Source organism: Pseudorca crassidens, chromosome 2, assembly GCF_039906515.1.
Source record: "Pseudorca crassidens isolate mPseCra1 chromosome 2, mPseCra1.hap1, whole genome shotgun sequence".
Lineage (NCBI taxonomy): Eukaryota > Metazoa > Chordata > Mammalia > Artiodactyla > Delphinidae > Pseudorca > Pseudorca crassidens.
In genome coordinates, this window is record NC_090297.1 from 16576866 (window position 1) to 16590733 (window position 13868).

The 13868-nt window shown below is 55.6% G+C and overlaps 1 protein-coding gene across 10 annotated transcripts in view; it reads right to left on the minus strand.

Annotated features, from left to right (window-relative positions):
• The window catches only part of RAP1GAP (RAP1 GTPase activating protein), a 66081-nt gene that overhangs the window by 27919 nt on the left and 24294 nt on the right, over positions 1-13868 (minus strand). For all 10 annotated transcript variants that reach the window (XR_010939907.1, XR_010939908.1, XR_010939899.1 and 7 more), the window contains one exon: positions 1466-1559. Coding sequence is in view for 4 of the 10 variants with exons in the window: in XM_067723082.1 (XP_067579183.1) it covers positions 1466-1559 (94 nt within the window). In the remaining 6 variants the exon portion in view is untranslated. The remainder of the gene's footprint in view (positions 1-1465; positions 1560-13868) is intronic.

Here is a 13868-nt window from a genome sequence, read left to right on the forward strand (position 1 = left end):
AGCCCCAGGCTGGCCAAGCAGGCAGGACTCAGGGAGATGGGCTCTTCTAACCCTCATTTTTCCAACAGGAACACTGAGGCCCAGGAAGGGGAAGTGAACCCAGGCCTCCTACTGGATGCTTACGGGGAGAGGGACTGGGAGACTCACTTCTGAGCCCAGCTGCCATGGAGTCGCTCCCTACTTGCCAGGTCCCAGGATCCACATGGCCCAGTCTTGGGCTGTCGCCCAGGCACAGACAACAGGAGAGGATCTCAAGAACCCCTTGATACGATCCCTAGGACTCGCTGCACTTGGACCCCCTTGGAGGTGGTGATCCAAAAGTACACCATTCCTTGGACATGTGCCTAGAAGAAGTATATGGCCCTTGTTCCAGGTCAGAGCACTGGGAAAGGAGCTTGGCAGATCCTGCCTCTGCTATTTCCCGGCTGTGTGACCTTGGGAAAACCACTTCCCCTCTCTGAGCATCTGGATCCTCATCTGGAGAATGCCTACCACCAAGGTTTGATGGAAGGACCAAGAGGCATGATATCGGTGGACGTGCTTTAGAAACTGAAAAGTGTACTACGAAAGTGACAGCTTATTACCCTCTGCATTAGAGATGCCACCAGACTAGGCACTCTGGTCAGATAACATGAGTTCTGGTCCTAGACCCATCACATCCTACCTGTGTGTCTTTGAGCAAGTAACCTAACCTCTCTGAGCCTCGATTTCTCATCTGCAAAATGGAACTAATAACAGTACTAATATCAGTACATAGTAGTTAGAGTTTGAGAATGAAATGAGATACTGCACGTAAAGCATTAAGTACCCACCTGGCACATAGGAAATCTCAATAAATGCTAGTGGTTATTACTGGTATTTGACACCCTGTATAAGTTGTTTAGTTATTTATCTCCTAACTGGACTATGGCTCCCTGAGGGCAGGGTCTGTGTCAAATTGATTTCTGGCACCTCAGTGCCCAACACAAAGTTGACCCAGGTCAGGTACTGGGCAAACATTTGATTTTGATGATAACAACAAGAATAGCCTCATTTATAGGGAGCTTACTCTGTGCCAGATATTGTGCACAGAGTGTTTTATCATCACTTTTCACACTTGACCCCACTTCAGAGGGCGACCTCTCACAGTAGCCTGTGAAGTGGGATATTATCATTATACCTGATTTACAGATGAGGAAACTGATGGTGATGTTGATAACGAATATAAGGAAGAATAGCTGTTTGGCCAGTTTATTCCCAGTTGTTTTGCCCCCAACAGTGCTACAGACCCTGGTTCAACTTCTGAGACTGTACCAGGCCCACCCAGGGGTGAGGAGTTGTATACCCTTGGGGGGGGCTACACCCCAAGCAGCATCTACCCAAACATTTACTTCTGCACAGCAGTCATTCCTAGGTATCTCTTGGCCCTGGGTCGGGGCGGGGGGGGTGTCTCCAGACCAGGGGCCGTGGGGAGACGGGCACTTACCTTAGGGTGGAGTGAAGCAGTCTGGGAGGGAGCTAAGTCCACTCGTGGCAGGTCTAGTGCCTGAGGGAAGCGCTGGTTCTGCCCATCACTCCTCCTGAAAGAGAAAAAGAGTCTGAGGTCAGGGAGGGCCCCAAGTTGGGAGATTTGTGAACTTTGGGAGGGAGAGTCACTCTCAGAGTTGGGGGACATTAAGGGGGACAGATTTCACAGAGGAGGGGGTCCTGGGTTCCCCAGGAGGCAGGAGAAGAAGGGCTTCCTGAGCGGGGCTGCCAAACAGGCTCTCCTTCCCCAGGGATCAGAGCTGTAGACAGGGTCTCACTTCCAGCTCTCCATTAGGCCTCCCTAACCCGTACTCCAGCCAAGAGGATGTCCACAGCCCATTCTGAAGATGGGCAGACTGAGGCAGGGGGGCAGTGAGGGTTGCTGTAGAGGGCTGAGCCCTGACTTCTGGACTAAGCAAGGTAGCCCAGCCTCTATGCACCTCTCCCTGAGCCTTTAGGGACAGAGTAGCCTTAAGGCTGAGAGGCCACCTGGGCCACTGCTATTATTAATGACAATAACACTAACGGACACTCATTGGGCCGACTATGTGCCAGGTCCCGTGCCAAGCCCCTCCTTCCAGGCCTGAGGGCACAGACTCATCACCACACTGGCATTCCCACTTTACGGATGAGGACGCAGAGGCACGCAGAGGTCACACAGCGGGTCAGCAGCAGAGCAGCATCTGAGTGGCGCTTGACTGACACCAAGCCCAGACTCTTTGCCCACACCCACGGCCTTCCCTGAGGAAAGGAAGCAGGTCTGGTGAGGGTGAAGTCAGCTCCTATTACCCTAGAAAGTCTGCCGAGGAGGCTCATTCTGGGGCCGGGGAGAGGAAGTGCCCAGTGGTTCCTGGGACCCAGGTGGCCCAGGGCTGGGCAAGCAGTCCTGGCTTCCACCCACCACCTAGGGCCACCCTGACGTGGCTGCACCCCCGCCCCAGTCCCTCGAAGGCTGGTCCTGAGAGGGTGAGTCATTCAGGCCACGGCCAGCTTGAGTCAGGCGGAGCTGGGACTGCCACACCCCAAGAGGGGAAGGGCCTGTGGGAACCTGGCCCAGGAAGGAGACGCTGAGGAAGCTCTGAGCCCCCTTGCTGGCTCCCCTGGGCCCAGCTACTCAGGGAGAAACAGCTCAGAGGAACTGTCCATAGCCCTGCCGCAGGCACCAGCTGCCTCTCCACCTCCCAGGGGGACTAGCACCTTAAAAGGGGGTCCTGAACTGGGGAGTGCTTGACCCAGAGGATAGACATGGTGGCAGTGACATTTCGGGCCTGTGGCATCGTTGTAGGGGAGATATTCCCAGGCACTTGACTGTTGTGTGACCTTAAATCAGTGACACACCCCTCTCAGCCTCAGTTTCCAGAAAAAATTCATCATAGAGCCTGGGCAGCTAGAAGCTATTCACTCAGTGAATTCTCTGGTATTCATGCATTCATGGGAAACTCTGGCTCCCCATGGTAGGGTCTCATTAAGTATTTGTTAAATGGATGAGTGAGTGAATGAATGAATGTTGGCAGTGGGAAGGCATTAAAGGTCTGTGAGCAAAACAATGGCCTAAACACAGGTTTCTGTAGATTACAAGGTACAGTGACACGGGGAGAGACTGGGGAAGGGGGAGTGGAGAGAGGCCCATAGAAATGGTCCGGGCAAATTCCACTGAGGCTGCCATGGGGACCCTTGAGACCGACTATGTGCCTGGAACTGTGTCAGGCATATTACACCTTCACTACTGTGCTGGGAGGCTGGCATTATTCTTCCCCTTTTTTACAGATGGAGAAACTAAAGCTCAGAGACATGAAGCCACTTCCCCTAGCAAGTGGGTGACAGGGTCAGAATTTAAAGCCAAGCCCTTGACACAGCCAGGTCAGCACGGAGAGCGGAGATTGTCCAAAGTCCAGGAAGCCCTGGAGTTGAAGCCCAGGTGAAGCTGGGTCCCCTTGATGGCAGCGATCACTGTCTCGGTGGCCCTGGCTGCCGAGTGGAGGTTTTTGCCCATGATTGAGCTATTCGGGTGCTGTCCTTCTGTCTGTCCCTTCTCATACCCCAAGGCTCAGGCTGTGGCCACTGCAGGTCAGCCTGGCAGCAGCTCCCCAACACGCTCCCCTTCCAGAACACGTCTCCGTTTCCCTGTGTCCAGGTGCCCCCTCATGCAGGACTGCTCACGTAGGCACAGGACTCGGTAGGTCTCTCAAGACAAGGGGGCTCTTGCTTCTGTTGGAGTGCTGCCCAAGGCCCTCAGCTCTCCAGTTCCTGGCTGTCCAGAGTCTGCCCCTCACAGGCAACCCCTCCACCTCAAAGGTCATTGCTGAGGCCCTAAGGGGCAGGGGAAGCGAGGGGCTCCAGGATGAGAATAGCGCAGAAATCGGAGGCCCTGGGTCCTGCCTGCCCCAATCCATCCCAGCTCTGCAGGGATAGAAGGCCAATAATGACAAAAGCCACAGCCTCCCTGTGCCTTCCATGAGTTTTCTTAATCCTCACAGCGCCCCAGTGAGGCAGGTGCTCAAAATCTACCTGCTTTACACACGAGGAAACTGAGGCTCAGAAAGGTATATTAACTTGCCCAAGGTCGCACGGTTAATGAGGCAGAGCAGGCATTTGAGCCCAGGTTTGTCACTCCAGAGCCAAAGATCTGAACTTCAGAGCATGGGCAGCCAGCCCTGTGGACCCAGCACGTCACATCAGGGAAGTAATAATAACAGTAACTGGGCTTCCCTGGTGGCACAGTGGTTGAGAGTCTGCCTGCCGATGCAGACCGGGTTCGTGTCCCGGTCCGGGAAGATCCCACATGCCGCGAAGCGGCTGGGCCTGTGAGCCATGGCCGCTGAGCCTGGGCGTCCGGAGCCTGTGCTCCGCAACGGGAGAGGCCACGGCAGTGAGAGGCCCGCGTACCTCAAAAAAAATAATAATAATAATAACAGTAACAACAGCAAGGGCAGCCAACCCTGATGCAGGATGTACCGCGTGCAGACCCTGAGCGAATGGCTTCACTTGTATTACCTCATTTAATTCTGTTCAGAGGAGGGAACTAAGACACAGAGGTTAAGCAATGTGTCCAAGGTCACGCTGATAGTGAAATACAGAGGCTTTGAACCTCCAGCCGTGGGATCTAGACGCTGCCCTAATGTTACACTATTATCTCTTAGAAGATAGTAGCTGCTCAATCAGGGCTTCTGAAGAAATGAATAAACTCAGGTTCTTGCCTCCCTCCCTCCCCCCTCCCCTCCTGATGCCTCCTCTTCCTCGTCTTAGCCTTCCTCACCTCTCACACACCTCTCCCCCACCTTTCTAGCCCCCCATGCACTCTCCTCTGCCTCTGGTCTCCGCAGACCTCCCCCTATTTGGTTATTTTCCTCCCTCTCATGAACTTGAATCTCTCTTTCTCTCCTATCCCACCCTTGTCTCCTCCCGACCTCCATCCTTCCGTTCACACAGGGGCCTCCCAAGTCTCTGCCCGCTCCCCATTTCTCTGGAAACCTTCCTGACCCTAGGGCCTGGCTCAGCTTAAAATGCTTTGCCTTCTTCCTGCACACGCAGCAGCTGGGACATGGGGAACTCTCCCCACTTTTCCGTTCCCCTGGCCAGGACCGTAGTCATAGCTGCACGGCGCTCTACAGTTTACATAGACATTGTCTCATTCAATCACCATGGCAGTTTTGTGAGCTTGGATTATTATCAGCCTTTTTCCAGATAAGAAAACTGAGGCTGAGAGAGGTTAAGTGACAAGCCCAAGGTCACTCCAGGGAAAGGGCAGTGCCGGGGTTGCACTCTAGCCCAGGGTTCTTCTACTACATGCATCACAGCCGCTCTCAACCCAGGCCCTCAGTCCTGTCACCCAGCCCCCAGCGGCCTCCCCATCACAGCCCCAGGTTCCTGCCGCCACCGCCAAGCATCTTCTCTAGGTCCAGCTCCAATGCTGCCCTGTCTGGCCTGGACACCTGCCTGTAGGTACAGGACACCTGGACACAGGAATAGGCAGCAGCCAGAAAGGAGGTGACTTGCCCAAGGTCACACAGAAAGCCAGAGCCCACCTGGAGTCTGGGCCAGCCACATTCCAGGGTCACCTTCCGGCCCTGCAGGTGTGTGGCCACCAGCCATCTGGCCCTAGCTCCCCTCCCTCTTGGAGTGCCCATCTCTTCCAGGGAAAGGGTGCAGCGGGGTGTGTGGGGACGGACCCAGTGGCCCAGCTCCTGAGTGGGATGGGCCAGGCCGGAAGCTGCTGCAGACAGCTCCCGGTAACTTGGCAACTGTCACTGCACCTCCTCCCCCTCCCTTATCTCCATGTTGAGGTAACAGTAATAATTGCAGTGTCGTGAGTGCAGCTTTTTCTACTTTTCAAAAGCCCTCTTTATCTGCTCACTCCTGGAAGTCTCACCGGAACTGGAGCGGGAGATAAGGCAGTCGCTATCCCAGAAGGGTAAACTGAGGCTCAGAGAGGATAAACAACCAACTTGAAGTTACCCAGCAAGGCGGGAGCAGATTAGGAACTAGAACCAGGCCACCACCGGTCCAGGGCCACAGATGCTGCGCTGGGGTGGGGGGCCTCTCAGGGGGTGTCCACACTCTGCAAAACTGCAGGTCAGACCCAGGTGTGATTGGGGAGAAAGGGAAGACGGAGGACAGGTGACCAGATGCCTCCCTGGGTTGCTTCCCACCTGTTAACCAGCTGGAGAGTTGGTGGGAGGGTCCTGTCTTTTATCTGCAAAATGAGAGACAATGTACCCACCTCCTAAGCCACGGATTACAGTAAGCAAGTAAGCCCAGTAGAAGTGTTTGCCATTATTATTATTATTATTAGCCGCTCTCCCAGAGAACCCACCCTTTCAGGGCACCAGAGGGGTGGCTGAGCTATCCTGCGAGTAGGACTTGGCCCTTTGGCCATTCCAAGAGAGCTGCCCTGAACGGAGGCCCCCAGGTGGGTCTGACCCCTGCTGAGTCTCCCAGCCTCATCCCCCGCCCCCACCCGCCGCTTCCTGCCCTAACCTGGCTGGGCTGCAGGCAGCTTTCCAAACGCGCTGTTTCCCAGGGCTGAGCCTCTGCACAGGCTTTGCCCTTTGCTGGGAGCTCCTTTTTCCTTCTTTTCTCCCCGGTAAACCATTCATGCTTTAAAATGCAATTGAAACAGGTGAAACTCTGGTGGCCAGAGCAGGTGACACATGACCACCAAGGCAGGAGTCCTGTGACAGGGAGCAGGGTAGCCGGGCAGGTGCTGGACGGCACACACACCAGTTGGGAATCCAGTCCTGGGGGGTGTTGGGAGGGCAGAAGAGGGGCTCAGCCAACCAACGAACATAAGGCTGAGAAGGATTTGTCGGGGGCTAGCCCAGGACCGGGGCCTAAGGGGTCCAGGCCAGCCCAGCACTGGTCACCAGAGCTCAGGGTCCCTTGAATCTCCCTGGTCTTCATGAGATCAACCGGTTCTACCAAACTGGTGATTCACGTTGGGGCGGGGGGATGGGGAAAGGGCACAGACCTCAAAGTGAGAAGGGGTCCTGCCCCGGAGGGTCACTCCTGTGAACCTTCAGTCCCCTGAGAGAGGGCCCTCTGGATGGGCTTGGGAGGCTGCCCGTGCCCCCCAGCCGCGGGGTCAGGTCTGAGGGGACTCCTGAAACCAGAGGCTACAGGCCGCCCTGGAACTGCCCCCTCCCCCCGGGGGCCACAGAAGCCCATTGTCTCCGGAGCTCAACCATCCGGCACCGCTTGCCCTTGGCCTTGCCAAGGTGCCAGGGAAGGTGGCCAGGGGCAGCCGGTGAGCAAGTTTCTGAAGCTAGGCCTGGGCCCCCTCTGGGGGCCCTTGGGGAGGGGTGGCAAGAGCAGGGGAGTCGGGGACACAGGCATGGCTGCTCCTGGCTCTCCTTTCCCCAGGCACCTTTGACCTCAGCCAGGACTCAAGAGGGAGTGTTGAGGGCACAGGAGACAAGGTGGGGTCGGGGGGGGGGGGGCGAGCCAAGCGCTGTGATGTCCTGTAATCCTTACAACAGCTCTGACTGAGGCTGCTGTCATCCTCACACCATTTCAGAGATAAGGAAGCAGAGGCTCAGCTAGGTTGCAAGATGGGCCGGCGTCTCGCAGCCGCCCAGCTGCAGAGCTGGCAGGGCCCCCCTGGGGGCAGGAGGAGAGGATCTCAGGCACCAGGCAGGGCAGAGGGGAGCGGGAAGGGGGCTCGGGGGCACCGCACCCTCACCCTGAGCTGGCTGAGCGCCGAGACAACCGGATCCCAGAGCTGCGCCAGGCAGCGGCCTCCTGAGCAAACAACAGGTTGGCAGCCCCGAGAGGAGGTCATGGGACTGGCCCCCACCCGGGGCACAGCACCTGGGAGCCGGGCCTCCCATCTGCCAGCTGCCCGCCAGTGCCTCCCCTGCCCAGGTGGCCCAAGGCCTGCAGCAGCCTAAGCCTGACCCTCCTCCTCCCCGGGGACTGACCCCTCCCTGCACCGGGGGGCAGGAGGGAGGAGTGACGCTGAGGTGACCGGGCCTCCCTGCTCCCTAATAACAACATCCGCTTATCCCGCCTGGCACTTTACAGTTTACACACTTCCTTTGCTCTAGACCCTCCCTACAGCCTCACAAGGAACCGAAGGCAGGTAACGTTCGTCACCTCCATTCTACACAGAAGGAAAGTGAAGCCGGGACAGAGCTGATGACTCGCCCATGGTATCACACCCGACGCCCAAACCCAGCGGCTCTAGCCCTTGCCCACGTGGGCACAGGACAACTTACCAATGGGCCGGCACAGGCCGCCGCCCTTAGCACCCAAGGGAAAGGGTGGCCGGAGCTCGTGCGCAGGGGCCTTCCCAGCACCCATCGGCTGCTCAGTCTTAGCGCCACCCGCGCTCCGCCTCCCTCCTTAACCTTATCGTTCTTTCCCAGCCTTTGCCGCCCAGGGGGTCTCCCTTGCTGAACTCCATGCATTCCTTCGCTCACTCACTCCATCACCCACCCACTCCCCCATGTGCCCTTCATTCCTGTGCTTAGTCACTCATTCAGGACACACGTCCTGACGCCCGCTCTGGGCCAGACAATGGTGCTGGGCGTTGGCATCAGAGCCAGGCCTCACCCACCTCAAACCAAAGCCCAGTGACACTGCCCGGCCTGTTCTCTAGCTGTGCCTGCTGCTCTGTGGCCTCACTGCTCAGATGCTAAACCCTGCAGTGCTGAGGCCTTGTTAAATCTATCCGTCTTCCTCCTAGCCAGTGGGTTTGCTCCCTCATGGGTTCCAGGCCACTGGTGAGCAGAAGCTGAGAATACCGTAGGTGTTGTTCAATAAATTACAAGCTCCTGCCCGGAGAGACAGCATAACATCAGAGGTGTGGGCCCTGGAGCCAGACTGCCTGGGTTTATATCCTAGCTCTGCCACTTAACAGCTGTAGGACTTGGGCAAGTTACTTAATCTCTCTGAGCCTCAGTTTCCTCATCTATAATTTGGGGGTAACAACTGTGTCTGCCTCCAAGGGTTGTCGTGAGGATTAAATGAGTTCATACATGTAAAGTATGTAAATATTAACCATGAGCATTTCCTGGCCTTCCCTTCTCTCTTCCTTTTTTCCTTCCTCTGTAGGCTGCTGAGGACTGAGGCAGGGCTCCTGGGTAAAAGTCGTGAGAAGGTAGACCAGAGTCCAACATGAGAGATAATGTGATGAATAGAGCCATGTAAGGTACTGAGCTCCCCGTCAAGCAAAGGCAGGAAGGGATGAAGGGGGAGATGCCAAAGTATGGGAACAGGGAGAATAATGGGAGCATGGGGGTTCACTAGATGACCTGCCAGGCACCTCCCACATGTGGAATCAATTCCTCTTGACTCCAGGGTCTGTGGTCAAAGGCAGAGGCAGTGGATAAATTCCCATTCTTTCGAGGAGATGGACTTTCCTGGGTCTCCCGTGACACATGGATTGCTGCTACTTCTCTGCCGGTTTGCTTGCCACACCCATTAAGGATGAAAATGTGCACACGCTTTGGCCCAGCAACTCCACTTCTAGGCATTTATCCCCCAGAAATACTTACAAAAAAGCACAAAAATATATGAACAGAGGACATTCACTGCAGCAGGGTTTGCCATAGCTGAAACCTGGAAGCTGGTTAAATACACAAGGCATGTGCCAACCATGGAAGACCATGCAGTGGTGACAAAGGAGGTTTCTAGTCCTGACGGAAAAGGGAATTTGAGGTATACTGTTAAGTGAAAAAAAACAGGCTGCCCCCAAAAAATCTCACTTGTAAAACTTTTAAATTACATGTAAAAGTTCACATGGGTTATCTCTGGGCAACAGGACCACTAGGAACTTCTGCCTTCTACAGGATATATTTCTCTGTATTGTTTGGATTTTTACAACGAGCACTGATTATTTTTGTCATTAGAAAAAAAAAAAAAGAAAGATTAAAACAACTGAGTCCTTTGAGTCAGCTGAGTACCTGACTCCTTTACCTTCCTCAATCATCTTAAGAAAGAGATACTCTTCACTCCGCATTCCAAGGAGAAGCTGACACAGAGGGAGGTTAAACAACATGGCCAAGGTCCCCCAGCAGCAGTGAGAGAGCTGGGCTGTAACCCTCGTCTGGCTGACTCTGAAGCCCACGCTCTTTCTCCTACACAAGGCACTCTGCTCTGAGGGGCAGGGAGGAGAGAAGGCAGGAGAGAAGCAATCCAGGCTGCTGGGCTCGGGGCTATACCCTGGGACCTCAGCTGTCAGGTCCTGGGAGCCAGGCCAGCCACGGTCAGCCTGTGCGGAGACAAGGCTGTCTGCCTCGTTTGCAAATGCAAATAAATGAAGCCTCTGCTCCTGGCGTCAGGTCCCGGCCCGAGCTGCCCCAGGCTAGCAGGCTGGCAGGTGCCCAGCCCCACCCCTGGAACCACCCCCCCAAGGCCTCAAGGTCGCCAGGCGGATGGGCATGCACTGGGGCTCTAAATAACTTTCCAAGTTGATCAACGTGTTTCTGGAAGAAACTGGCGTTTTAAGTTCCTTGCCGCCTTCTCAGTGAAAGCCTGGAGAGGAGAGGAACACAGATGCGTGCTCCTGAGTCTGGCTGGACCAATGGACAGATCTAGAAGCCAGATGGACTTGAGTTCAAATCCTGACTTGGCCAAGCTCTAGCTGTGTGGCCTGGGGAGAGTCACTTCACCTCTCTGAGCCTCAGTTTCCTCAGCTGTAAAATGGTGTTGATAATTCCTCCACGCAGGGCTGCTGGGAGAATTCAGTGAGATAACGCGTATGAAAGTACTGCCCAAGCTAGGGGCCACCTTCCATGTGCAGGGGAGGGTTATGATCCTGCACACTGTGGGGGTGGTTGGGAGGGGGCATGTGCACATCTGTGCAAATGTGGAGTGTGCAAAGGGCTGGATCAGAGGGCGCTGCTCCACAAAATCAACAAGCAGCTGGGGCGAGTGTCTGACACTTCTGCTGGGAGCCGGCACGGGGTTTTCTGCAGTGCTGTCTGCTGGTGCGACAGGGTGTGTGCAATTCCGTGGGTGAGGATGTAGGTGGGAGGCCTGGCAGGAACGTGAAGTGTGGGTGGGAGAAAACACGCTCGTGTCTGGGGCGTGCGTGGGTTTGTAGGCGAGCATGTTTGTGTCTATCACGTCATCCACCTGCCTAAAAGCCCCCCCATGGCTTCCCGCCACGTGCAGGATGGAGATTCGACTGCCTCACGTGGCCCACGAGGCCCTGAGCGTCTGTCCCACCTCCCAGCCTTTGCACACACTGTACCCTCCACCTGTTCCACCCTCCCCCGTCATCCCCCATCACACCTACATGCTACACTCTTTTTTTTTTTATAAGCAGATATTCATGTTTAATTTTTATTTATTTATTTATCTTTGGCTGTGTTGGGTCCTCGTTTCTGTGCGAGGGCTTTCTCTAGTTGCGGCAAGCGGGGACCACTCTTCATCGCGATGCGCGGGCCTCTCACTATCGCGGCTGCGGAGCACAGGCTCCAGACGCGCAGGCTCAGTAGTTGTGGCTCACGGGCCTAGTTGCTCCGCGGCATGTGGGATCCTCCCAGACCAGGGCTCAAACCCGTGTCCCCTGCATCAGCAGGCGGACTCTCAACCACTGTGCCACCAGGGAAGCCCCATGCTACACTCTTATACAGTCTTTCTGGAGCCCCCTCCTCAGGCTGGGTCAGGTTGCCCCTACCCTGACCAGCTTTCCCAGAAGCCTGTCCCGGGTTTGCACTTGTCACAGTGTGACTATCAGATCACGGGGCTTCTGCAGTGTGGACCCGACCTGTTTGGGGGCCTGGCACACAGTCGCTGCCCGATTATGATATGCTACACAAGTGAATGTGTATACAGCTGTATGCTCGTGACGAAGCTGCCTGGACAAGAGTCAAGTCTAGGAGTGTGCACAGGAAAAATGTGCGTGTGTATAGGGGGCATCTCAAAGAACCTCTGGCCCATGGGTGGGCCAGATCTGGGAAACGCCGGAGCACGCTATGACCGGTACTCAGGCCCAGGTTGGCTGCAGAGAGAGAGAAAGCCAGCCAAGGTTCCTTTGCTCCCCTCCCCCAAACCCCTCCTGAAATAGGCCCCGGGTCTCTGCACCAGACCCCAGAATACTTCTGGGCAGGGGGATCAGCCAGGTGGTCGTCAGGCTGGCCTCCTGCCTGTGCCCTGCAGTCGGCCCCACCCCTGCAGTCGGCCCCACCCCTGCGGGCTCAGAGGCTCCGCCTTCTGCCACACGCCCCATCTCACCGGAGGCCCAACCCAAGCCTGGTCTTGCACGCCTGCCCACAGTGCCCACCCCCCTCCCCCAGGCCTGCCTCGTGAGCAGCAGTTCTTCTGAGAGAGGATGGGCCTCCAACACCCCTGCCTACTCAGCCACCTTCCACATGCTGTCAGGAGATGATCTGGAATGTTCCAGATTTGGGGAAGGGAAGGAATCTTGTTCCCGCCCCAAGGCCTTTACACATACTCTGCCCTCTGCTTGGATCACCCTTCCCACAGTCAGTTCCTTCCCATTCAGGCCTTGAGAGGCCCTCCCCGATACCCTTAGCAAAGGGTATCCCCTCCCCAGCCACCCTGTCACTCACTACCACTACCCATGTGAATTCACCTTATTTGCCCATTAGCTCGTTTTGCATCTGTCTCCTGCATTGGAAGGTGACCTGCATGAGGCCACACACCAGGCACCTCAGGTTCGCCGCTGTATCCCCAATTCTTAGACGACACGTGGCAGGGACTTGATAAGTATTTGTTGAATGAACAAATGGCTAATGAGGGACTTCCCTGGTGGCGCAGTGGTTAAGAATCTGCCTGCCAAGGCAGGGGACAAGGGTTCAAGCCCTGGTCTGGGAAGATCCCACATGCCGCGGAGCAACTAAGCCCATGCACCACAACTACTGAGCCTGCGCTCTAGAGCCTGCGAGCCACAACTACTGAGCCTGCGTGTCACAACTACTGAAGCCTGCGTGCCTAGAGCCCGTGCTCCGCAACAAGAGAAGCCACCGCAACGAGAAGCCTGCGCACCACAACGAAGAGTAGCCCCCGCTCGCCGCAACTAGAGAAAGCCTGCGGGCAGCAACAAAGACCCAATGTAGCCAAAAATAAATAAATAAAATAAACAAATTTATTTTAAAAAAAACAACAAGCAAATGGCTAACGAATCCTTGAAAAGATCCTGTGAGGTGAATATTGTCCCTGTTTATAGGTGTGGAAACTGAGGTTCAGAGAGGTTAAGTCTCTAGTCCAGGGTCACACAGCAATCAGTCAGACCAGGTCAAGATTAGGGACTATCAGACTCCACTAGAACCCCAGCACGACAGTGTTTTGTAGCTAACCTTCCCATTTTATAGATAGGAAAATGAGCCTCAGAGAGTGAGAGTGCTGTTTCTGCAGGTTACCGGGGCTTCCCATGGTCTGAAAGAGCTGCACTGTTAGGCTGCGCTGGCCCTTTAAAAGCACCTCCTCACTCCTCTCACCCTGAGGTGGTGACAACTAATAACCCCGCTGCACAAAGGAAGAAACCATGGCTCAGCCGGGGAGGTACTGCCCAAGGTCACCCAGCCAGGACTCAGTGCAGACCTGGTTGGCTGCAAAGCCAGCATTCTCAGGGCCAGTGTCAAGGTCAGTGCCCATGGCTGGGAGCATGCTCAAGTGTGGGCAGGTCTTGCCTCCCGGCAGGCAGTGAACTTCCAGAGGGCAGAGTCCACACACTGAGCGATTCTGCCCCCACTGCAAGGACCAGCTTGTAAGGATGACACGGCAGGGACCACGATCGCTGGCATCACTTTGGTTTGGACCTTGGCATACATTTCTCACTTAATCCCCACAACAATCTTCAGGGTAGGTGCTTTTATGGTCTTCAATTTATAAGACCCAGAGAAGTTATCCTCCATTGTACACAGCCCCAGACTGACAGCACAGAGCAGGGCAGC